A 26233-nucleotide genomic window follows, 5' to 3' on the forward strand; every position below is an offset into this window, starting at 1 on the left:
GTATAGTACATTGCATGTAAGTATATTGTATGTAAGATTTATTTCACATAGGTTATAGAACTGTTCTGCTCGATAAAGTCAAAGATGAAAATCAAAAAAAAAAATCAAAGATGATTCTATTAATATACAAAGATAACTTTTCTTATAAAACATCTGATTTAAGATGTTGACTTTTTAAGATACAAAAAAGTATTCATAGAAGTATCATTACACAAATCAATATATATATATATGGATATTTAACTTAAATACGATAAATACGATAGATACGATAAATATATTATATTAGTCTAATAATTCGACAAGCTATAGTAGGCCAACTGTTGTTGACGATCAATTGCAAGTAATTAAGTTAGGTGATACACAGTATGTAAATAGGATAAAGTGAAATGTATTAAACGTAAAGAATAAACAAATACAGTACCGAAAAAGATAGCAGGTATTTAAATGTATATCTGGTCATTTTAATTCTAAATTCATTAAGATAATATTATAATAATAAATACTATATAATTGAAATTATTGTATGTGTCATAATCTCTAACTTTATTTTTAAATAAAGTATCGAGGATACATTACTATATAAATGAAAGACAACCTTGCAATATTTCATCATAATATGCATTAGTATTTGATTTAAAAGTAATGATAACAACACAATTGTATTGCACCTTAAATCCATTGTTTATTATTATCTTATCTATAATATGTTAACAAATGTAGAAAGAATATTGTATAATAAATAATAATATCACATTGCTATTACTAAATAGCAATTACTTTTGTAAATCATTGTTGAGTTGAATTAATATCAGTTTGTAATAAATTAAGATGGTGAAACCCAACCACCAAACACTTTCTCTAATTCTCGTGCTACAGCCAAACATAAATGATCATTATAGGGAGCTGCTACGACCTTCAATAAAGAAATTATAACCTGTTAGATAAATTAGTAACTAATTTACTAGATCTATTACTTCATTAAAAAACAAAATATATATTTAAAAATTTACAATCTTTTGCAAAATAAGCTTTGTTGAAATATAACTATACACATGTAAACACTATTATACATATCTATATCTACATATAGGGTGTACCTTCATTAAGAAATAAAAAGTTATCACCTAATTCAGGGTTTTATCTTTTTAAGGCAAGGATCCTAAAGTTGATCCTCGAGAATTTTGATAAAATTTGAAGGAAACTCTTTCAAGCTCTAGTTTTATACTTTATGACATTTTAATGAATTGTTTAAATTTCTAGAAAACAACAAAGCTCTAAACATAATTTTGATATTTCTAATTTTCATCTTAAATTAATTTCTTAAAATTTTTTTCATGTGTTATTAAATGCTTCATATCCTAATCTAATTACTTAGTAATAATTTTCCTACCTGCACTCCAATAGGTAGTCCATTTTTGCCTACACCAAGAGGCACTTGGCACACCGGAAGTTTTAAAACATTAAAAAGACACCAATAACCAAAATTAAATGGTCTTAAATAAGCTGTATAATGATAACCAGTTTGAAAAGGTGAAGATGGATAAATTAGTATACCATTATGCTTCAATTTATCCTAAAAATAAAAGTATAATTGCAGCACAATACAAACGGAAGCAAGTAGTATGGTGTACTGTCAAGTGCATTTGCCAAACTTGCTGCATGCAGAGATTAGAGTAAAAAATATTTACTTTATATTATATAATTACATTATATAAGTCATGATTAAATAATAATAAAATTATATTAAACAAGAATTTACCATTAAATATTGTTTCATATTTGTTGTTACATTCATTGCCCATTCAGCATCTTCTCGAGGGAATATGTCCTCATCAATTAGTTTCAGAATAGCAGCTAACGTTAAGTCTGATCTCCCAGTTAAAAATTTGGAAATTTCTGTAAGAGCATTCGCACGGTACTAAAAAAATTACATTTATATAAATTACTACATTCTTCATCATTATCCACAAGATTTTCTTTACTGGATTAATTTATCGATTAAATGATAAACATGATACTAACTATCAAAAAAGTAGAACTGCCATTTAAGGTCAGAATAAATCAATATATACTAGTATTGGATACTGATCACATTCATTTCAAACAATAACAATACACTAATTATAAATCGGAACAAGGGGAGCTATTATCACCTTCTTGAACAAGGTATTTACAAATATAGTCGCGTAAGAGTGCTTAAGCGAGTAAGATAGAGCATTGATTAGATATACCTTTACTAACAACCATTACTTGTTATACGAAATGAAAGATGTTACATCAATCCAGAAAACAAGTACATAATTATAATTGTAAATAGACGTAATACATATAAGTTATAGTACCTTTCCGTTTGTTATATTTATTTTGAAATCAAAATTTTCTTGTGTCATCCAAAATCGCCATAATCGATAACTATATTCAGAACCAGGTATTTTTATCTGTAATTCAAATAAATTACAATTAAAACTTCTTAAAAATAAAAATATCTATAACTATAATTATAACTATCTAATTCTTGTAATGTAATTTATTTTTAAAGTTTTTAAATATAAATAAAACAATGTAGAATGAGTGAAAGTAGCGTGAAATATAGCAATGAAAATTGTTTTGTTTGAAAGAACAAAAATACGCGAAGATTCTCATTACATTTTTTAAGAAAAAAAGCATTTTGAGGCAAGAATCTATGCATTGCCGTCAATATTATTTGTCCATTTGTGACAATATGTTTAAAATTGTTGACAAAATGTTCAAAATTCAATAGTCGAAGGTGTCATAAACTAGGTGTTTCCATGAATTCAATTAAAAACTGTGTATACCAAGACTCAAACCTAGAGGAAAATTATGCGATTTTACTAAAAGCCTCATTTAGATATCGCCCAATCTCTCTAAGTAAAGGCATTCTGAGGACGCATAGAAGAATGTTCGCGATGCCCTAAAAGCATAATTGGAAATTAACTGCGTTTGAAAAGAACCAATCAGCATGCATATTTTTTAAAATGCGTTGGAAAATACTTCAAAATCAAACATTTCAGTCTTAAAATGTATTTAAGATTTATTATAATTCTTCTTGAAATTAGAATCTTCTAACAACATTCTCATGAAAGTTAATCGTTTAAATAATCACATGGAATTGTCTAGAATTCATGCAGAAAAATCCTTCACATATTCTCTACATTTGGACCAATTATTCAGTAACCAGGTACAAAAGAATCGCCGACTATTCTGGTTAGCTTAGACTTCCAAGAAAGAATAACTCTGCATAGTTACATTGAAATTCTATAAAAACCAAAAAAGTTGAGCAACTTTAGCTACTTTATAATATCCGGGGATCAAATAATAATAGCTGAAGAATTTTCAATGCATATGTGAAAATAAATAACAAACTCAACTGCCTTCATTCACTTAAATTTTTGATTCACTGGTATCCTCCAAACTATCACTCTACTACATGTTACTGCCTTTACTTCAAAATATCCGTCAATTGAAATATTTTGGAAATCATCATGCTCAGTTCAAAGTTTAGTCACTAAGTTATCTTTCTCCCCTTTCTGTATTACTATAACCATTCACACAAACAATAATCGTTTATTATATGTAGTGTAATATTATTATAGAACTTCACAATTAAATATTCAATACTACATGTACACAACAAAATAAATATAAAAATAATGCAACATTTCCATAATATAAAAAGTAAATAAAATTATAATTAAGATATATTAAATGAATATATAATATGAAATAATCAAATCTATGAAGAAATCATGTACAATTTTTAAGAACTTACTTTTGTTGCAGATCCAGTAATTTCTTTAAAATGTTGTACAACTTTTAAAAGAGCAGCTCTCATTTCAGAATTTACTCTACTTGCTCTTATATCACCTGAATTTTCTTGATAAAAAATATTAAGACATTTTACATCTACTTCTGCATCAAGCTTAAGTAATGAGATTTTTTCTCCAACTAAAACTTTCAAAATAGGTACTAAATCTTCTGCTTTTTTACACATTGGTCCCACTCCTGCCATTGAATTAAGATAATCCTCTTTTCGAAGTCCAATACCTTTCAGTGGTGTTAAACCTAAAAATGGTTATATACAGAAGCTTAGCAACTGGCAACCAATACTGACATATATGCTGCCATAGACCCATAATTATAGGTAGAATTCATTGTAATAGTACCGGGAGATTTTTATGAACAATGTTTAAGGTCAAAATGTTGAGTTTTACAATACATCCAAAAATCATTAAAATCAGAGGAAAGAACACATTCCTGCAGCTTTACTAAAGCTGTTTATGTTATTCAAAAAATAAGAAATTATAAATAAGGGAAAGATAGACAAAACCAAATAGGTGGGATTGTTTTTCTACATTAAAAGTTATGGTATATAATATTAATATTTGCAAGTTTGAAAACCTGCAGTTGATTGAAATCCAAACACTCCATTAAAGAAAGCAGGCATTCGAGTAGAACCACCGATATCACTGGCAACAGAAAATGCAGTTCCACAGGCAGCAGTAATTGCTCCTTCTCCACCACTACTTCCACCAACATTTCTAGTACTATTATATGGGTTACATGTTTGTCCATATACATTATTTCTTGATTCAGTCCAGAGATTTAATTCAGGAATGTTCGTTTTTGCAATCAAAATTCCACCAGCATTTTTCATAAAGCGTATTGCTGTTGCATCTTCTTCAGAACGGAAAGTACATCTACTTGTTAAACCCATTGTATGAAGCATATCTAAATAACCATAATAAACGTGAATAAATACAGAATAAATTAAATAAATAAATAAATACAGAAAAAATTAGTAGCTTCAGAAATTTATTATTTTATCAGCGTGAATGTGAATCAATCCAATATAACTTAATCATGTTGGAGGATATGTGTGGGCTACTGTGGGTTTTGGTTACTTGAAGAAAAAATAATGGAGCATAGCATATATACTACGTACTTTACACAAACATAAATTTTTTTATAGTTAGATATTTCCAATTCTAACAATTTTTATATTATTGACGTTTATAACATGACATAATGCTTCACTAAAAAAGACAAAAGAACTTTTTGACCAACTGAATACATATCATTATGATGTAAAATATATAGGAATATTAAATAAAACTACCTTTTGCTTCATTGCTTTCTTTTGTTGTGAAAGGAACACCCAAAAATGGTTTCTTCTCTTTTATTGAATCAATATTTTCTACTGTTTGTAAAAATTTATCTACTTCTTTGGCTTCTTCTAAAGCATCAGAATATCTATCCTCAACTATTGCATTTATTATCCCATTTACTTCTTTTGCTCGATTTATAAATGCTGTTACAACTTCTACAGATGATATCTTCTTTGTTCTATAAAAATATTTGTACACTTCAATTTTATATCCATCCTTAAGAGTATTTTTATTTAATATTTATCTATTACCAATTTATCATATGCCTCATAATAGCAATAATTTAAGTTATTTGCTATTATTATATAAAATGATTCCATTAATTAACCAATCTTTTAACAGATTTTGTTATCTTATCACATGATCTTTTTTATAAGTGCGTTGATGCACTTATAGGATGTAGTCATGCTTTTTTTATATCATTTTATAAGTAAAAGTTACAAAATATTTCAGTCTTTGGTAAATTTAAACTAAATACTCAAACGTTTTATTATTACATTTTATAATATTTCACTTTGTTTAAATGACCTCCAACATAAACTAAATAAATGATATTAAGTAATTCAATATAAAGAAATAAACTAATAAAGTACCTGATTCTTTCAGCTAATTCTGATGCACTTGTCAGTAATAAATCATTCTTAATAGGTGGTACTTTTTGTATATTATGATCATAATATAACCCAAAAATGAAATCTATCATATAGTCAAATATTATATGAAGTTTGATAATCAAACATTTTAAAACATGTTTTAAGACCTTGATTGACATTTCGAATATTGTCTGGCACTTGTCACCTTCCTAAAGCGTATGAAAATATTTGAATTAATTCCACTTATTATGTAATTAAAAAAATGTAATTTTCATATAATTCTTAGACTGTTACGTATTTGTCTAATGCAAATGAAATATGTGCAATTATGTTTTTGTAAATAGATATCTAATAACAAATTTTATTTTAAAAATTTCGTATGTATTTATATATACCTGTGTTCGTGAATTCTTTACTAAAGTACACATATTCGTAAAATTCATATAATTAACTGAATTGTATGCATATTATAGTGTGTCTCAATGATTTTGTTACAAAGAAATATCTCTGTTATTTTTAATAACACGAAGACGTGCCTAAGAAGAAATGAATCGCTCATACAAGATGAAGGATACACATATTATTAAACGAGACACTTTTTCATAGTCATGCGCTATGCTCTTCGAGATCTAAGTTTGAGTAATTTTTTTAAATGGAATCTTATATTCTTTTACATACCAGTAAATACGTTTTTCTATTGTTTACACAAAAATATTAAGGTATTTATGACTGAAAATTTTTGTGAAAAGATATTTCAATTTTAATTTCATCAAATTTGCTATAGAAAAGACAAAGAAAACATAAACTCGAGAATAAGTACTGGTATTACCTGTGTATACACAGTGATATACATATACATGTATATGCATATCATAAAATATGTAAATATTAATTTATAACCTTATTTGATAGAAATTTATAATATCAGGTGGTACATTGATTTAGACTATTAATTAATATGTGTACAATATCAAATATATATTAAAATAAAAATGTTTAACAAATTAAAATAATTGAGGTTTATATTACAGTACAGTATATCTTATGAGTACATGATATGAAGTTATGCTGTTGATCTTTTTTATATATTATTATCAGGTAAGTTAGTTAAATGTTATTGTTAAGTGAAAGAAGATTAAATTATATTTCAAACTAAATATTGTTATAGGATTGTTATAGGATTATAAGAAATAAAATAAACATTGTTATAGGATTATAATCTTATAATCTATATCTATATCTATATCTATATCTATATCTATATCTATATATATCTTATAATCCTAAACATTGTTATAGGATTATAAGAAATAAAATAAAAAATGGAGAAGGTCAAAAAAATAAAAGTGGTATGTAATGATAATCTTCAATATTAAAAATTCAAATTATTAATGTCAAAAAATATATTTTTAGAATCAAGCTATTGAATTACTTTGGCTAAATAAGAAAGATGCGCAGAAGAAGAAGACAAATGATCATAAGATAGAAAAATCATTGAATATTCACACTCAGTGTAAAATTATACATTATTACAAGAAAAGTAAGAAGCAACATTCAGTAAGTTCCTCAAAGTACAAGATACTCTCTGAAATAAAATCACATGCGATTAAAAAAAATTGGAGTAAAGTTAAAAATCTATTTTTATTATTACTAAATTTTTCTATTGATATTGAACCTTTAATATGGCGTTATAGTCTTATACTTTCATTATATAGCAATATCGATAATTTATCTAATATTTCCCAACTTTTTGAAACATGTATTGGTGCTTCACATTCTGATAAAAATTTAATACTAAAAAATTTATTGTTATTGCGTCATAAATAAACAAATTTTTATGTCATAAATAAAATGTTTTATTATTTATTTTTACAAAAATTTATGTTCACAAAAAATTGAAATAAATTTTTAGCATATTAGATTCAAAATTAATATAAGAATAGATCAGCCAAATGGGATCACTTAAATATGTGCTTTGTTTACTGTTGCATGAAAAATGAATAAATTTCTCAAGACAAAATTACACTATGTTGCATATGTCAGTGGAAATAATTTTTGTTCATAGTCATTCTTTTTACGAGATTTCAAGGTCATCACCGTTTTTTTTAAATAGAACCATATATTTATTATTCGATATTTTGGAGGGCATGAAAAACAATTTCAACGACCTGAATAACTATACTGTTTCCATCATTTAATCTTGAAGTATTTGTGTCTGAAGTGCACATATGTAATATTTGTGTTCAATCGACGGGTGATAAAATTAAAAAATCCAAATTCTTCGGTTCCGAAACAAAATTTCTTAACTTTTAAAGGCTTACATGAAAGTTTATGACATAAGGAATTAATTGAGATTAGTTTTATCCAAACATTCTCCCTGATTTTTTAGTTATAAACAAGTTTAAGAAATTGACTAACTCGCGGGCTAAGAAACACTATAACCGTCTAGCGGTGAAACAGTGGAACTAATCCCCTTATGAAGAAATTAAAAAAATCAAATTTTCAATCTATGAGGCGAATTTTTGAACTGTTTAGGAATTAAATTTAAGCTCTATCTCTCAAAAATCATCTTTGTATAACATTATTCCGGTTTGGAGCATAATTAATTAATTACATACAATTAGTAGATATTTACAATGTCCTATTTTGGGTATAGTGGCGCCATCTCTGCTCTACTCATTTCTGCTTACAAACAAATTTAGTTCATCTTAGGTCTTAGCATTTATTCGAAGTTCTACATTTCTAATAAACGTTCGAAAATATTTATTTGATAATTTATAGGTGCGGTGTAAGTAACTCGATTGACAATTTGTAAAAATCGAACAATAAATTTTGTTAGCTATAATCAAATAATGAACCTGAAAGAAATGTCATGATATCTATAATTTAGTATATTCTTCCATTTCATCGTTAAAATGGATTTTGGTACTTTATTAAGTGTGGCCCAGAAAAATGAAAATAATAAGCAGGTTATTATATTTTCTTCTTTTAATCTTTCTTTAACTTTGAAAATTTATTATTTCAATAAAATTATATGTTGTCTATTATAGTCAATTGCCTGTTACCAAACAAAATTTTCTCCACCCAAAAAACCAACCAAACAGAGTAAGTCACTTTCGGAGAATATAAAAAAATTTTTAGCCCGTAAGGAAGAAGAAGAACGCCAGAAAGCATTAGAAGAAAAGAAAAAAAGAGAGGTATGTTGGATTTTTATATATATTCAAGTATAATTAATTTTTAAATATTTGTTTTGTATGTTAACAATTTTGTAACGTTTTATTATTATTCTTTTTTTTTTATCTAGAATTTATTAGCACTTCGTGATCATAAAGCCCAAAGTCGAATAAATAAACATTTGAAAGTATGTAAAGCTGCAAATAAATCCGTATTGCCAGATGCAATTGACAATGAGAACACAGCTGTTACAATGGCAGGTATGCGAAATGTTATTATATAAGTAAAATAACATATACTTTAACATGTTAAAAATTAATATTTTTAGAATCAAATTTAAAAAAGTAAATATATTAACATTTAAATCTATTTTTGAAACTATTACGGAGTTATGGAAATCTTCTAATTTGTATCTAGTCTTTAGAACACATAATTCATACAATTTCAAAGAAAGTATGAGATTTGATATATTATTTAATTATTGAGGCACATAATATTAACTTCTAATACAATTATTTATTATGTTGCATTGTCATATTTTGTGTTTAACATAATATAGTATAAATATTAATTTAGGTATAATTATGGTAGTATCTTTTTCATTGTCAGCTAACAGAAAGTAAAAAAATTAGTGTTTATATATCATATATTTAATTTGTCACATTTTTATTTAATGTGAATATTATTGTATCATAGTTATAAATAATTTATTGCATAAAGTGTAAATAATTTACTTATTATACAGGTAGGAATTTATATCTTTGATGTTTTCTTTCCTTTTATTGTAATTGTCATTATAAAGTTATCAGTATATTTATATATAATAGATTTGATTTATAAATGCTATAAACTAGAGAGGTATATAGCTTATTGTGTAGGTTCTGCAGAAACGAAATAATGTAATCCTATGTATGATCAATGATCTACATATTAATGAGTATTCAGAAGTATCAGTCTTTATTCATAATGGGCAGTATTTTTGCCCACAGGTAATTGTATATGAATATATGCAATCATTGCAACATTCTACTTTTCCACCGTCCAACAGGGCAGTGGGATTTTGTGGATTTACATGGCAGAGGATAACCAAGCAATTCAGGTCAGAATAACTATAGTTCTAGAGTAGCCTGGGGGGCACAGACTCTAAATTGATTATATTATTTTTGCTCACGTGTTTTACGTGATAGTACACTATAAGTATAATAAAAAACTGTTATATAATATAGCTCATTTAAAATTTTATTAAAAAATTGTAATATAAATATGAAATACAAAGGAAACAGTAGAAGACTTGTGCTATAAGGCAAAAAAGAGTAGGTTGACAATCAATACAATCATGAGTTGGACTTAAATAAAAAAAGTCGTTTCCACATTAGAAGAATATGCTTAGGATCTGTTGATTAGACATGTTTCATTCCTCTCTCTCTCTCTCTCTCTCTCTCTCTCTCTGAGTAATATGAGTCCTTAAACTCTTAAACCCTTCTTTTAGCATCATGTATGTACAAAGTGCTCCACGCAATAGTTTCAGATCATATTTCCATTATCAATGCAGTTAGAGAAAAATCTTATAAGTAGAAGTTGAGTGGTTCAGAGAGTTTTATATTCATAGGATCATACTTCTTTATTAGTGCAATGGCACATATACATTCCACAATCCTATTATCTTCTTAAATTGAAATGTATATTGGTTTTTACATGGGTTGAATTTTCTTGTTATTCTACTTAAAAAGTACTAAGGTAATATAGTTGAAATTTGAGTGGTTTAATAGATATCTTAACTTTAATTTTGTAGAACTTATCACATGAAAGACAAGAAAAGACGTAACGTACTACTCTTGTGTTTACCTTAGGCGTGCAGTAGCATGTGTTGAGGCACGAGACGGACACTTGGAACATTTTCTTTAATCATCCATAACTCGAAAGCTAAGGTATGCAGGATATATGTTCTTATGACGTTTTTTATTTTAACGTCTAGATTAACCTTTTGAAGTATGGACATGCATTTATGAATTACCCTATATCAGTTTATGTGTAAGTACATATGAAAATTTTAAGTTCAAAGTGTTTAATAAGTTCTAGTTATTCAACAAGAAAAATGAAATTTTATTAATATATGCGTTGAATAACATAATACACTATATACATTATATCAATTAAATTTAATTTATAATTTCCTCATTTATTACTTTATTTTTTATTGTCTATGGAATAAGAGTACATATGAAACAAAATTTCAATAAAATCCAATATTTGGATCTATTGGTATAAGTTCTCTTGACTCAACAACCGTACTTTGCATTCCGTACTCTGAGGGTTAATAATTGATGCAGCGAAAGAGAGGTCTTACTTCATTTTTTTTCCTTTTTTGAATAAATGAAATTGCCGCCAAGATGAATTGAATAAAGTAATTCAAAATAAACATTGGAAATTTTCCATGAGTCCATTGGAAATTTTTCAAGAGAAATATCCAAGTATAACTGGAGCCATTGTTTATGAATCAATTGTAAGTCTTGGTTATAATCTTGTTCGTCTCTCAGAAAGAAACTAGCCTGTTTCCAAAAATAATCGTTCATCAATTGAAGTTGTTGGTGGTAATACATCAAAGTTAGTTCACTCATGGAGTTTTAACTTAGAATTAGGATTAATCATTTAGGGGTCAATTAAAAGGTTTAAAACACTGAAATTCTGTTAGTCAGTAAGTCTCAATCACAGGACTCAATTCTGTTCCAGTGTGATCAGATTATCCTTCATAGTAGTCAGTGTGTTATGCAATATCCAAACTTTGTGTTCCTTACACATCTGTAAACACTTCTTACGCGCATATCAAACATATCATTTTGACCTACCAGGGATAGGTCTAGTATTAAATCTTAATTGTACATGTTAAAAAGAATAACATGTGCATATCATATCTATAATATAAATTTTGGTGGTTAAGAAGTAGATATTAAAGAATAAATAAAACATATAATCGCACAAATCATCATAAACACAATTTCTTTGCTTATATGTATGGTCAATCTATGTGCATATAATATAAAAATGTAAAAAATCTTATAATTTTTATATCATACTAAGAATTATACATTTATTGTTTATCTATAGTTCGTAATCCTCAGATTGTATAGACCTATATTAAAATGTGTGATATTAAACTTATATTAAAACTGATATTGTGTATATAGGATATGTCATTTTAATCTTTCCAGACAAATATCTCAAAAGATATGGAAGATGGAGATAAATGTTTCTAATGAAAGTTGCAGTGTATCAAGGAAGACAGACAAAAAATGATTCATGCCAATAACTGCAGTAGTTTCGGAGAAAATAGCTTGTCGGACTTTATGTACCTCATTCTCTATGTATATTATATTAAAAGTATTTGTATATGCTATTATGTTATGCTATGTTATGTATATATACTAATTTTAAATATTTATTTATACAGCTCATTTCTTCGTTTCAAAACAAGTTTTACATTTAAGCCATTTTTCTAAACTTGATAGTTTCCATATTGATCTATAGAATATATTTCCAACCTGTAACTTTAGAAGCTGTTTTTAATCCTTCAATATAGATGACTTCCAATGAAAAAAGCACATAGTCAAATAGTTTTTTTTAAGAATAAACTTCTGTGTAAGTTTCGCAATAATTACTATATATCGATTGGTTTTGTTTCTTTATCATCGTGCCAAATACATTGAAAATGAGTAATATTGTAAGGAAAATTAAAAAAAAAAAAAAAAACAAATTGAATATTTCCTAAAATATAACTAGACGGATAACATTGAAAACTTTGTATGTATAGTTAATGTTAAACATTAAATATTAAATGTAGGTATATCTATCTGTTCATAGGTCCTTCACAACCTGATGAAGACGACTATGGATATGTTTCACAGGAAGCATCTGCATTTTATAATCAGTTAATGAATAAATACAACAGTACGACTTCGCAAAAACCAACTTTCGATGACTGCCGAAAAAGGACAATAAAAGATATAGCATCTACAAAGGTATGAAAGAGCATATATTTTGTAGCTTTTATAGCTTTTTTAGATTATATTACACTTTTTATATGGAGGGGGAAATGATCAAGGTCACAATGTTTTGACGATTCTTATACAAATCATTTGTGTATAATATGTATATATGTATATTGTGTATATGAATACATGAAGTTGAATAGAAAATTTAAGATAACCGAGAACCAGTTTTTTATAAAAAAATATATGACCACCATGAAAAACTGTATTTGTACACTGTAATATAATTTTTATTTCTTTTATTACCGTAACTAATAACTACGATTTAACTAAAATATTTATTAATCGCGTTATTAAATATTAATTATAATTCCAGGATAGAGTAAAACTAGCTTTAAAACAGCAAGAAGTGGAAGAAGCTTTAGGACACCGTCGGAAAAGAAAACATTCCGTAAAAGAGGTAGGATTAGAGGTAGAAGAAAAAACTGAAAAAGAGACTAAAGATGATAAAAAGGAAAAAGATGAGAAGTTAAAAGCCAAGAGGAAACCTATGCCACCACCTATTGATTTTTCTGAATTATTAAAAATTGCTGAAAAGAAACAACATGAACCAATTATTATCGAAGCTAAACCAAAAAGTGATGAACCAGAAAGGTTATTGACGAAAAAGCAAATGAAAGAATATGCAAAAGAAAAAGAATGGCGAGAACGAAAAGAACAACGAAATAAACTTAGCAATATGAATAATAAAGAGGGAAATGTTACATCTAATAAACTAAATAAAACACAAGATTGTCGTAATAATGCCAGTTCTTCTAACAAAATATTAAAAGTATCCGAAAAATTAACCACAGTATCTTCAATTTCGAATAAAACTCTTTCCAAAGCAACAGGATTACAATCATCAACTTCTAAAAAAGGAGGTATTGAGAAACCTAATCTCAATAAAGTTACTCCAAACAAGCCCAATATTTCAAAAACATCTGAGAGAGATATACTTTCTGAGGAAAGAAAAAAGTTGGAAACAGAGAGAAAAGAATTAGAAGAAATGCGACAAGTAATTGAAGAAGAAAAAAAGAAATTAAGATTAAGCAAAACTCAAATTGAAGATACAAAAAATTCGAAAATTGAGAAGTCAGTATCAAAAATGAAAGTAGAGAAACGAGAGTTATCAAAAAATATACATAAAGAATCTCCAGCAATTGGCATAACAAAGTGTCGTATACCACAAACAATGAACGATAAAATAAAACAATTTCCACCAGCAGACATGAAGTCAATCAAATCTAAACAAATGCTTCATTTAAAGGAACAGAGGAAGTCACTGGTTAACCATAAACGTAAGAAAGTTTATATTTTTACTTTATTAATTGTATGTCAGAGAAAAGAATTATTGTGGAAGGATAAATCTTAATAATCAAAACTTTCTACATATTTCATGTTTAGTTTCATTAAGTTCATATTTAGAAAAATTTTAAGGCCATTATTTTTTTAAGTTTTACATTTTGCAACAGTCGCGTTGTAGAAAAGCTCTTAAATATAAAATCAGTAACGCTAAGATTTTGTAGCAGTATAACAATTATATTAATTGTTATATTTGTTATATAATTGTATATTTTAATTGTTTGATTTCAGTCAATTGATTTGAAGTCAACAATTCCTAGGTTTTCTCAATTTTGATGTACTAGTAACTATATGGGAAGTCTAAATCGTTAGATTTAGGAACAGGATAAGAAAAACAAGGCAATAACTTACATATATATCTAATAAATATATTCCTATATGTGCAGGTCGTATAAGAGATGAGGATGATGAAGAGGAATATGACTCTGAGCTTGAAGATTTTATTGATGATGAAGTAGAAGAAGGAAATGAAGATTATAGTAAATATATAAGCGAAATATTCGGTTATGATAAAAATAAATATAAATATGTAGACAATGACGATGATGCAGCTATGGAAAGCAGTTTTGCACAACAGCTCAAAGAGGAATATGTATCTACTAAAATAGGTATTGCTAACAAATTTTTTATACTGTTTCGCGGATCTTTCTATTTTTATAATTATCTACAGGAATAATTAAATAATCTGATGTTTTTAGGTATTATGGAAGATTTAGAAGACATGCGTATGGAAGCTTTGGAAAAAAAAAGGAAAGCTCTCTTTAAAAAAAAATTTAAGAAGTAATTATAAATTTGTTTACAAATTTCTATAAAATTCTATTTAATAAACTATTACATGCTTATATGAACCCAAATCTATTAAAATTTTCACATCCTAAGAAATTAATTTTTATTCATTCTATCCATATTGAATCTTTTCAAACATAAATAGAATTAAGTATCACTGCAATTTCAATTATTGGTACAGTAGAACTTTGTTTATTCGGATCTCATTTATACGAACAAGTTATTGTTTCGCGTCAATTAGATTAACTTATAACTGAACCTCCATTAATTGAATTACTGTCCAGCATACTTTCAGTTATACAAAAGCGTGTTCTGAAATCATACACGTTCAGTATGAACTGACTGTTTACGATACACGATTGAATGTTTGGATCGAAATTGTTGTTCAACCTCACTTATCCAACCATCGGTTCTTATTATCGAAACTAATAAGAACAGCTGGTAAAGATAGCTAGTGAATTTTTATCGTCAGAATTCGTTAGTTAACTAAAGGGCCTTGTCCCCCGACATATTCGGATAAACGAAGTTATCCTGTAATATATGAATAACGGGAGAAATAATTGTTTATGACAAAGAGAGATAAACAAATTATTTCTTTCTGTATTTAAAATATATAAATAAATCGTCCAAAATAATAAAATCGTGTACATGTTAATTATTTCTTTCTCATAACGTTAAAAAGCTTATTTATGTTAAAATTATCACATCATGGACAAATTTTTAAATAATGTAAAATTATTATTATTATTGTTGCTGTTGTTACTTACAATACTTTTACCGTCATTATTATTTACTTCCCAGGATATGATATACCAGTTTTATAATTATAAATCGTAAGTAATAGGTAAAAACACATTTCTAAGGCATACATACATTACATATTCATATATATATATATATAATGTATAGTGTACTTGAATAAAGTATAAAATAACATGTTTATTTACCTAATTATGAAAAATATAGTTCATATCTTAAATATAACACACTCCAGCATACAGTATCAAATATTTATTTATATTCAGCTTTTCATAAATGTTTCCTGCAAAAGATATTTAATTACGTTTTAATGATATATACGAAAAAAGAATTTATACAAATATGAATAATATGAAAAGAGTTGTTATAATATTAATAATATATTATTATATTAATTATATATTTATTATTTCCATTTTATATTTTATTAAAAGAAAACATTATATGTTTTAATTACTTGATTTATACTAATATTATATGCTATATATCATGTAACAAAATAAATATATTATTTTAAATATTATGCTTATATTTAATGATTTATACTTAGCTAGATAAAATTATAGCTAAATGTTCATAAGAATCGCATTTCTAGAAGCTAAATTCCAATTTCCTTATGTAATTTCTTAGATTCGTTGTATTTTGAATATGGTTTCTATTTATCCATATGAATGAAAAGTTAAACAACTTCTCAATGAATTACATTGACAATGTATATACTTTATTATTTTATACAATCAAATCTTTGTTTTCTTCCTTATCATCTGTCATCACTTTAAAGAATTATCTCTCTATAGCATATTATTTTGCAAAGATAATTAACTTTCTTTAACTTGACCATATGTTCATTTTATTTAATGTGAAAAAAGGTGAAAAGAAAAAATGTTCAGTATTTTTAGTATTATGATAAATATAATAAATGTTTGTATCTTTGACATGTTATTATATAAATAATGCTACGTAAGTAACTATATTTATATCAATATAATAACGGAATTTGTAAAAATCCAAATTCAACGGAATATTTTCTTCTGTAAATGGCCTTAAATACGCGATGGATAGAGAAAACAATCTGTGCACGTATTACCATCATTTAAAAAATTCACTAAAGATCATATTATGTTCAAACATTTAAAACAAAATAGATACGAGGGATACAGACAAAGGTATTTACACATCAGCAGTTTTGTCTTGGCATTTAAATACATATCTCTGATCGTAAATTCAAGTATGAGAAATTATTATTGCAGAAATAAAATGCACAGTTTTATCAGTAAAATATCTCATTCAAAAACTTTTTAATATTTGCAAACACTCATTGTACTTACTCTATATGTATATATATACATACATATATGTACATATTTATAACAAAACACACAAGTTTTATAGATCTATTTTTCTCATACAAACGCGATTTCTATTGTTTAATATTATTAAACAATTAACATATTCTATATGGTTTTATATTTATCTGTACAAACAAAAGTAATAAAAATATGAAATTCTATCAAAAGAAAGAGGTACAGGTAACTATTCAATTTTATTCCACAAAAAATATCATTTTGAAAAGTGATTTGTTCAAAATATTTGCTTGTTTAAAATAGACACTTTTCTTTCGATAATTTTAATTTCTCTTTTAGAAGTACTTAAAATGGCTTTATTGCCATATCTAAATTGGATTATTACCAAAATACAGGACGCTATGTAATATATTATAATATTATCACCGAGTATGGATACTTCATATAAAAATAAATTGAAAATGGTCAATATTTTTTTGAACAAAGTTTCATTTTCTAAGGAGAAGTAAGTATTTACGAAACAAATATATATATCCGGTAAATATACAAATTTTACTTTCTCGAAAACGAAATCTAATTAAAAGATCAGAAATGAAATCTATAATTCCGCTTTTCATTTCAATTTATTCTTTTATAAGATATCGTACTCTGTTAGTTAGTAACATATTTTGTGGCATGCCATCGGAGATTGATCATCAGAGCCAGTAGTAGAATATTTTCTAATTAATTAAGTGTAAATCGGTAGAGTCGGGTTGCTTGAGAGTGTTCCCCTAAGTACAGGTGGTCAACTCCATTCACGATCCGACCACGAGAGCAATAGGTATTAGAGGCATGATTAACAATTACGTAGCTAATGGTCACTATCTCATTGCATAAAACATTACATTTCTATTGTGTTGCATTAATAAGAAAAAAAGAGAAAGATATACAAAAGTACAAAAAATATTGTTGAGACGTTTTTCTAACAAATTTACAAACTTCAAAAGGGTTGTAAAAGAGACTATATGAAAAATTGTTAGTGCGATTACTTATGTAAAATACTATTTGTGTATATATATATATAATAAATTGTGTGTAATATCTCGTTCTATTCCCAAAAAAAAATTGTTTCAGCTTTAACATATACAATACATCCAAGTGTACCTTAATATATAAGAACTTTAGATACAAAAAGATATCTTTCACTGCTTATAAGAATAGTTATTACTCAGATAAATTTATCACTTATTTATATGTATAAATTTATGAGCGTTATTTCTGCCCCTTTTAAATTTGTAGATATCATTAAAAAACATATATGTAATTAGAAAAAAGAAAAAGAGATATTAATCCAACGAAAAGGACATTTGTATTATAATAAAATGAAAATTAAAAGTTTCATTCGTGACGTTGAATAAATAATAAATAAATATTACTGAAATAGTGACTCATTGCTTGGTACATATATACACGTATATGTACGAATGAAACAACGGTATTTAGGCAGTTATTTTACGGTGTGGTGACTGCTTTTCGTTTTATCCTATTAGTACAAACGAAATCATTATCAGAGTCACTACTGTAAAACGGTCCTAAGGTCTTGAATAAACCTTTGTACAGTTGTAAGGCTTGAGATACCGAAGTTACTGATATATAATATCCGAGGATTAATCTATGAATATAATGCGCTCAAACGTTAATCAATATTTAATGTAAAATTCCTTACTTCGAATTTAATTTTCTCTATGCATAAATTATAATGACAATAGATTATATATGTAAACAGAATATTTATAAAAAAAATTATAGTGTTAGCGCGAGTAACTAAAGCGTTAGTGTGAATAATGAAATACTTATTAAAACGTGACTCGAAAAAGAAGGCACTTTATCAGAAAATAAATATCTCATAAGCCACGTTACGTTCTTAACTAAAAATGTTGCTTAATCTTAGAAATAATAACTTTAACATTAAATATATTGTAAACTATTAGCCATCTGAAACTATACATATATATCAATATTTTCAGTATCACAAATCCTATCACAATGTAAAACTTCATTCGAACATTTCCGAATCTTCCTTTCTAAAAAATTTGATTGCTTACTCGACTCAACGTTAAATAGCGAAGATACATCTTATATTAGCAAATACATTTGATATTTCCCCACTATTTTAAATTAAATATCTTTTTCTTAGGCATCTTTTCGCAAATATAAAAACAATGAAAATTATTTGAATTCTGAATAAACTACATATCTTCCAACCGAATAAATTAAATCTTAACAGTGACATACATTTTATAACACCTAAAACGCTTAAAACATGCTAATTACCCTTCTACCACTTCCTTCAACCAATTAGAATCACATCAATATGTAACTACTAGTAACAATGTTGATTAATTTAATTATATAAAAATCATAAAAATATATATTTGAAAGCACTTTTCAGTACTTTCAATGTTAGCTGAACTACAGAGAGTATTTTATAAATTATAATTATAAATTAAAACAAAAAGAATTGTATTAATAGCAAAAAAACAAGTTATATCATTATTTAGAAAACTATTCAAACTTTAACATTAATTAAATAAAATCATAAAAAATATGTATTGTTAATATTAAATCACAACTAATTTTAATGCGTATATAGCGTAACTAATTTATCTGAGAACATTGTAACAATTTGTAAGCAACTGGTGCAAAAGCTATTTGATATGAAAAGATATATTCTCTGTAGCTGAAACAACTTTTTTTAAGAACCTAAAAAGATTTCAATTTAATTTCGTTAAACAAAATAACCTATACTTTAGTAATTGTGATATATAATAGCATTTATCGAAATACGGACAATAATGCGCATACATATAAAGTTATTCGACATAATGAACATAATTAAAGTCTAAATAATTCAACATATATCTAGAATGTGATTAAGAAAGTTTGAATTAGTCAAAGGCTCATTGTTTATATGCATCTGAGTTCTTGAAGTTTAACTTGTAATCTTTTGTGACGTTGAATATTATCATTTCATCTTCAAATTTATTTCAAATTAGTGCTATAGTATAGATTAGTGCATATTATAGATAAGTCTATATAATTTATAAAAATTTTTATAAATTTTTGGGGTTTGTTTCATACATGCTCCTATAAGAAAATCTATCTTCATCACTTAATATGCTTTTTTTATGTTATATTATTTTAAGATGAAAAATGTTACATTTATATCACTCACAAAACATTCCAATGTTCCCAAATAAATCACGCATATCTTTGTGGTGTGAGCGCGTGCGCATATGGAGATATGATATATACAGGATATAAGTTAAAACATAAAAGATAGTTCAGATATAGATCCTGCTCTTCAAAATAATGAAATTAGTTCAAATAAACGCACGTACCATTTAAGCTTTTCAAATTACAAACTGCTTTATCCTTAAAAAAATAATATCCATCTATTATTTTTACACCAAATTTAAAATAAATATGTTGCACCTCGATGTAGTATCTACCTTATAGATGCTAATTGTAGGTTTTCATATTCTGTCAACTTTTCTTGTCATGCTATATTCAATTAGCTTATTAAATTTGGAAACATTTTTAGAACAGTTATGAAGATTACATATATTGAAATTTAACATTATTTGTAAATTTTCACTTCATATGTTTTAGCGCAGTACTATTTGCAACTCAAAAACAGTATCAAATCAAATAAGCCTGTGTGAATTTATTTCATTATTGTAATAATGTAATAAAAATTAATTCCGGAACGATTTCGTTGTGTATATATTTAAAACTATATAAAAACATTAAAACAGTATTTTAAAGGTATAACAATATTTCTTTTATACATATTGTACTATGTATAATATTCACACGTATTTAGAAACTATGAAAAAACTATGAAACAAAATTATGTTAAGTAATATATTATAAATACAGTTATAAATATACTATGTATATATATCATGTTATGGAAGCTTGTTAGATATAATAGACTATTTTTTATGTTTTACATGTTATGAAAATAAAGTATTTAATTGTAAGTGCAAAATAACATCCAGAAGAAAAGATACAAATCTGTTAGTGAAAATTTAAAAAATATTTACAAATAATAATCTACATAACTATTTAAAAATTAACATTGCCTCGATTTCTTGTCATATCAATATTATATCTTGTTCATTATTATACCAGAGGTTAAATATATTGATCAAAGAGGTAATTTCATTGCAAAACCAAAACGCGAAAGAAGCATATTGCTACATAAAGATGAAAGCGAAATTTTGCTTATAAATTCATTGTGACAATTACCTACAACTCATGATTTTTCACGATCTATCAGTAAATTTGACTTCTAGTATAGTTAAAAACTTGGTTTTGTTTATTATTTAAAACCAAAAAAGGCAAAACTTTATTTGTTATATAATATTTTATCATAAATCCTAAATGATGCTTCATTTCTTGATAAAATTAATATATTCTTTCATTTGTTTGGGAAGTAATAGTATTATCATTTTCCTTGTGATCTTAACAAATGTTTCATGTATCATAAAAAAGTTCTATGTACAAGATAACAAGTATGTATATATACATGTACTAAAAAAAATTTACTCAAATTCGCAATATTATTCCAAATTGAAACATAAGAAAGATTTATATCACAAACTAGAAATCAGGGAATATGTAATATACAATTTAATTGCTAATTTATTAGTGAATACTTTCTATCCATCATGTAAAGAAAAACAGAAAAAAAATCCAAGTTCCTTCTCAAATTTACAATGATTTACGATTATTATTTTACAATGACTATATGGAATAATACTGCGATATTCAGCACTTTGTTTTTTACTTCATATGCACATACGCGTATACACACGCACACATACAAAACATATATAAAGATATATACACATAATAAAAGAGGAAAAAGCAGAGATAGGAAATAGGAATGCAGCGTTTAGCGAGAGAGAATCGATGGTACATTTCAAATTGTTCAATTTGAACCAACATTCTAGAAAGTTGAAAGCTTTTGTACTGCTTTGATATGGACTACATATATTCCATTAAAAACTCATTGATAATTATTTAACAAAATTATCACAGATTTAATCAAAAACTAATAGCGTGTGCAACGTATACAACTTTATATAAAAGAAATGTGTAACCAAAATCTGTACTCTTGGTAATAGTGTCACAAAATAATATTCTATTACACAAAATACAAATGTATCCTATGTTAAAATTATTCGCAACCAATGCTATAAAACACTAACAATAATCATCTATTGTTTGTTAACTGATTGTAAATAATAAAACTATATTTAAAATCAAATTACCAATATTCTTACTTTCCATTTTTGGTTTTCGATTTCCATGAGAAGCATTCAATTCGTGATTTACGATGAATTTATGCTTTATACACATCGTTTCCTTCTCGCATATTTTATGCGCACGTATGAACATTTTTAGCAAATAACTGTCGTGTATTAGAAGTCATCAATACCACCATCAGGGACACCAGAACGTACTTTATCCAATACTTTATTAACAAATTCGGTTGAATGATTTGCTATTCGTATTTCTGTAACAGAAAAATAAAGAATATGAAATAGATATCCACCCTACCTGGAACTGTTGATAACACTCAAATCACACAACTTAAGTAATTAAATAATTTTAAAACTTATTTAAGAAAATGTTAATTTAAAATAAACAAATAATTTATAGTGTAGAACTTTACAGAAGTATCTACAAAATTAATTAATATAATCCCATAATTTTTTAAAAATTGTTTTCACCGTACTATTTCATATATTTATATAAAAATTTTAAAAGTACTAACTGGTAGCTAATTTACAATATTTTTCCATTTGACGTGTCAACTCTTCTTGATTTTCGGGATTAGGTTCTGTTAATTTTGCAGCGAGCGTTTGCTTAGCCTGGCATATACCTTGAATTAAACGTTCTGCAACAATAATTATTGACATATTAAATTAGCTTTTCTACTCTTAAAAAGTTTATCAAAAAGAAAAAATTTGCTAAAATTTCCAAATATGTTAAGATTATCGATAATAAAATAAGAAAAAATTTGGATTTCAAGAAAATAGCTTTGGTTACATATGACTATAATTACAAGTACTCAACTGTGTTCCTGTTCTAATCCATGTAATTTTATTTTATTTGCTTCATGTTGAGCTTTCTTTTTTAAACGGCATGCTCTTGAAGCAAGTTTATTTTTTTCCTTGCGCGTTTTAGGTCTTGCTGTAAATGGTAACTCAGAAACTGGTGTCATATCATTAATAATACGAGATAATTTATCCAATTCACGACCAATACTATATAATTTTCGTGGATTTGGAGTAAGATCATTTCCATCGCCTTTTCGAGCTTTTCCACTGTGTTTAATTCCACGAAGCGCACAATGAGGACTAAAAACAGGATCTGTAGCTTCATTTAAAATATGTGGATCTTCAAGACGTGCTCTTGCCACAAGTCTTTGTCCTTTTGGCCCTTTTGCTTGGACGTTATATTGCCAAAAATATCGTTCTTTCTTACTATGTTTACTATCTCGATTTGAATCTACACTTCCACCTCCTACTCTACTTCCAGTGTTTTGATCTTCACCATCGCTACCACCGGTATCTATAAATAATTACTTTTAATTTTAGATATACATGAAAATACATTATATTAAGAATTTTTAATTAGAACATTAAAAGTGATGTTATCATTCATAAACATTAAAGTACCATTATCACTACTGTAATCATCATAGTGATCACTGTCATCATCACTATCTTCATAACCTTCATCATGGCTAAGAGGATCAATATGATAGAGTGGATCTGGACTAAGTGCACCTCCAGTACTTAAACTACTTGTTGAACCAGCTTCAACAACACCAAGGCTACCAGTACTTAATAAATGTGGTCGTGGTTCTCTACGAGCCCAAATTTGGTCTAGCGCCATTGTCCGGGTCGGCGCAGACATGGATAGTCTAGAAACTTTAGACTTATTACTCGTACATTCAACATCCATCTGACCATGAGTGGAATTATCAAAAGAATTATCACAACGTCTCATTAACAATTCATGAAGAGCAGACTGTCCATTAGGTTTGTTTGTAGGATGTAGAGATGTTGAGGAACTTGCAGTTGAACTACCTTTAAAACAATTATTTAAAACATTACTTTTATCTTGAGAATATTTTGTTTATTTTAACATATAGATATGAAAATAATATATATCTTGAAAACAGTTTTTTTAATTACTAATATAGTTTTAAAATGTTTAGAATGTTTTTAATACATTAGAATACATTATTTTTCATTATGTACATATAGTACATTAAATATGTATATAATAATGCCTTGCATTTTAAATTTTATATATATTTTTACTATAAAACATATATCGCAAGTGATATTGTTAGTTTCAACATATTTTATATGATTCATATAAAAATAATTTTTTGTACAGAATTTGTTAATAACAAAATTTTTACAAAAAGTATAAAATTAAAATAGATATAAAAAATATAAGTTATATATAAACCTGCAATATTACTAGTTCCTGGACTTGGAAAAGCATTGGGGCTAATTGTTTCCAAATTGTCAGCAACATTGATATTTATGTTTAAATTGAGTCCATGTGTATTTAAATATGTAGGGCAAATATTACGGTATGTTGATCCAGATTGCGGGAAACTACTTGGAGCAAATACAACATTGTTATCATTAAACAATGGACCAACTGATTGAGCTACATTAACATCCATTTTAAATGGTTGAACTCTTTCTTCTGGTAAAAGTAAATCATCAAAATTTAAATCACCAAGGAGAGTATCGTCATTTGCATTTAATTCAGCAAGCGTAGGTCCTTGTATAAGATCTGCTTTATCTACTTGTAATATGTCATCATCTTCCCATTTCTCTGTTTTAAAAAAATCATCTAACTGTTCGGAATCTACTTTAAATGGTGATTCTATGTGATCAGATCTATTGGGCCATATTGATGTCAATGGAGATGGTGAAAATTGTTCATATACACCCCGAGTACTTCTGTGTCCTCCTGGTATAGGTACTGATGCTGAGGAAGGACCCATTTCTTGATTTGGTTCTTGTTTTATTATTCCATCCATTGAGCTAGTTTTAATCTCCGAAAATAGTTCAATATATCCAGATTCTCCCATCAATACATAAATCTTAAAATCAATTAAATTAAAAACTGAAACTTTGCTGAGTTATATATTTACTTAAAAAAAAAAAAATGATTTAAATTATATATAATGTATAGTAGATCTTACCAATTTGTTTTTTTTTTTTTTAATATTGAACTCTATATATTTTACAATATAAATTCTTAATTTTAAATTTTCAAACGAAAATAAAATATATCCGATGGTTAAGTTCAAATCTAAAGACAAAAATAAATTAGGTATCCGTATATGTTTACAGATTCCCTTTATAGTTCACATAAATAATGCTGTCTAATACGAGGATTCAATTGGTTTGCATACTCCGTAATATTGTTAATTAGTAACAATTCTCAATCTGCACAATTACATAGTATACATATTCACCACCCTCAAATGGAACGACCATGACTTTCGTCAGCAAATATTTTTCCTAGCCAACAACATTGACTCAAAAAGTTTTCTGATCTTGGTGTCTGTAGTAAATTCAACCTTTTTCCAGGTTTAGCAAAAAATATTACAAACAAAGATATATATTGCTGTTTACTCTTGCACTACTCTCTTTAGTTACGCACCGAAAATTCATACAATCCAATTGTAAAATACAGTTTGTTATTGTTTTGCCACAAGATTTCGAGTCAGTATCACTGATATTAACATAAATAGGGAACGATCACATGACAAAAGTCGAGTATTCAACCAATGAAAACATTTCACCAATCGCGAATAAACCTTTAAGTTGTCAATCATATATGATTTGCAAATATAATGCTGATTAGAATACTATCAAATAAAAACTAACTAACTAAATTAGTTACTAATACTATTAAGTAAATTATAAATCTAAAAAAATATATTT

General features: G+C 26.5%; 3 protein-coding genes and 2 long non-coding RNA genes across 9 annotated transcripts; 3 read left to right on the top strand and 2 right to left on the bottom strand.

Annotated features, from left to right (window-relative positions):
* The first annotated feature begins 25 nt into the window (after positions 1 to 25).
* LOC125384727 lies at positions 26 to 1877 on the top strand. Its single transcript, XR_007223468.1, has 2 exons — positions 26 to 439; positions 1408 to 1877. It is a non-coding gene; the product is annotated as an uncharacterized LOC125384727 (long non-coding RNA).
* Positions 661 to 6594, bottom strand: LOC100642514 (fatty-acid amide hydrolase 2). 2 transcript variants are annotated; one of them, XM_048404461.1, is made up of 9 exons: positions 6461 to 6594; positions 5783 to 5991; positions 5141 to 5367; positions 4423 to 4752; positions 3794 to 4086; positions 2346 to 2441; positions 1763 to 1921; positions 1394 to 1576; positions 661 to 916 (listed from the first exon to the last, which is right to left on the bottom strand). In XM_048404461.1, exons 2-9 carry the CDS (start codon positions 5959 to 5961, stop codon positions 827 to 829), a joined length of 1557 nt encoding a protein of 518 aa, XP_048260418.1. In that variant the 5' UTR covers positions 5962 to 5991; positions 6461 to 6594; the 3' UTR covers positions 661 to 826. The 2 variants fall into 2 exon arrangements, with proteins under 2 accessions (XP_048260418.1, XP_012175822.1); XM_012320432.3 differs by lacking the exon at positions 6461 to 6594 and adding an exon at positions 6178 to 6319.
* Positions 6595 to 6742: 148 nt separating this feature from the next.
* On the top strand, positions 6743 to 7629 carry LOC100649252. Of its 2 annotated transcripts, none has more exons than XR_001099747.3 (3): positions 6743 to 6880; positions 6951 to 7131; positions 7196 to 7629. It is a non-coding gene; the product is annotated as an uncharacterized LOC100649252 (long non-coding RNA). The 2 variants fall into 2 exon arrangements; XR_002308942.2 differs by having other exon boundaries at positions 6754 to 6880; positions 7082 to 7131.
* An 837-nt stretch (positions 7630 to 8466) lies between these two features.
* On the top strand, positions 8467 to 15194 carry LOC100644204 (protein SPT2 homolog). Of its 2 annotated transcripts, none has more exons than XM_003394257.4 (7): positions 8467 to 8751; positions 8833 to 8979; positions 9087 to 9216; positions 12815 to 12972; positions 13319 to 14282; positions 14733 to 14954; positions 15045 to 15194. In XM_003394257.4, the coding sequence occupies exons 1-7, from the start codon at positions 8698 to 8700 to the stop codon at positions 15128 to 15130; spliced, it is 1761 nt and encodes a 586-aa protein (XP_003394305.2). In that variant the 5' UTR covers positions 8467 to 8697; the 3' UTR covers positions 15131 to 15194. The 2 variants fall into 2 exon arrangements, with proteins under 2 accessions (XP_003394305.2, XP_048260416.1); XM_048404459.1 differs by lacking the exons at positions 8467 to 8751; positions 8833 to 8979; positions 9087 to 9216 and adding exons at positions 9952 to 10055; positions 10807 to 10884; positions 12166 to 12592.
* An 857-nt stretch (positions 15195 to 16051) lies between these two features.
* On the bottom strand, positions 16052 to 26095 carry LOC100651634. Of its 2 annotated transcripts, XR_007223463.1 has the most exons (7): positions 25486 to 26095; positions 24735 to 25383; positions 23930 to 24343; positions 23325 to 23822; positions 23023 to 23145; positions 22529 to 22761; positions 16052 to 16174 (listed from the first exon to the last, which is right to left on the bottom strand). XR_007223463.1 is itself a non-coding variant. In XM_003394233.4 (6 exons), exons 2-6 carry the CDS (start codon positions 25369 to 25371, stop codon positions 22667 to 22669), a joined length of 1767 nt encoding a protein of 588 aa, XP_003394281.1. In that variant the 5' UTR covers positions 25372 to 25383; positions 25486 to 26095; the 3' UTR covers positions 17038 to 22666. The 2 variants fall into 2 exon arrangements, 1 of the variants encoding a protein (XP_003394281.1); XM_003394233.4 differs by lacking the exon at positions 16052 to 16174 and having other exon boundaries at positions 17038 to 22761.
* Between the last annotated feature and the right edge of the window lie 138 nt (positions 26096 to 26233).

This window comes from Bombus terrestris, chromosome 3 (assembly GCF_910591885.1).
Source record: "Bombus terrestris chromosome 3, iyBomTerr1.2, whole genome shotgun sequence".
NCBI lineage: Eukaryota > Metazoa > Arthropoda > Insecta > Hymenoptera > Apidae > Bombus > Bombus terrestris.

Excerpts from the sequence above, each read along its gene's own strand:
- LOC100642514 (XM_012320432.3), bottom strand. The coding sequence starts at position 6,225 with ATGAATTTTACGAATATGTGTACTTTAGTAAAGAATTCACGAACACAG. Across the intron at positions 2,442-3,793 it reads TTACTGGATCTGCAACAAAA|ATAAAAATACCTGGTTCTGA; the intron begins GTAAGTTCTTAA and ends TTTGAATTACAG. Across the intron at positions 1,577-1,762 it reads ATATGAAACAATATTTAATG|GATAAATTGAAGCATAATGG; the intron begins GTAAATTCTTGT and ends TTTTATTTTTAG.
- LOC100644204 (XM_003394257.4), top strand. The coding sequence starts at position 8,698 with ATGGATTTTGGTACTTTATTAAGTGTGGCCCAGAAAAATGAAAATAAT. Across the intron at positions 9,217-12,814 it reads CACAGCTGTTACAATGGCAG|GTCCTTCACAACCTGATGAA; the intron begins GTATGCGAAATG and ends ATCTGTTCATAG. Across the intron at positions 14,955-15,044 it reads ATATGTATCTACTAAAATAG|GTATTATGGAAGATTTAGAA; the intron begins GTATTGCTAACA and ends TGATGTTTTTAG.
- LOC100651634 (XM_003394233.4), bottom strand. The coding sequence starts at position 25,371 with ATGGGAGAATCTGGATATATTGAACTATTTTCGGAGATTAAAACTAGC. Across the intron at positions 24,344-24,734 it reads AGGAACTAGTAATATTGCAG|GTAGTTCAACTGCAAGTTCC; the intron begins GTTTATATATAA and ends ATTGTTTTAAAG. Across the intron at positions 23,823-23,929 it reads TGATTACAGTAGTGATAATG|ATACCGGTGGTAGCGATGGT; the intron begins GTACTTTAATGT and ends AATTATTTATAG.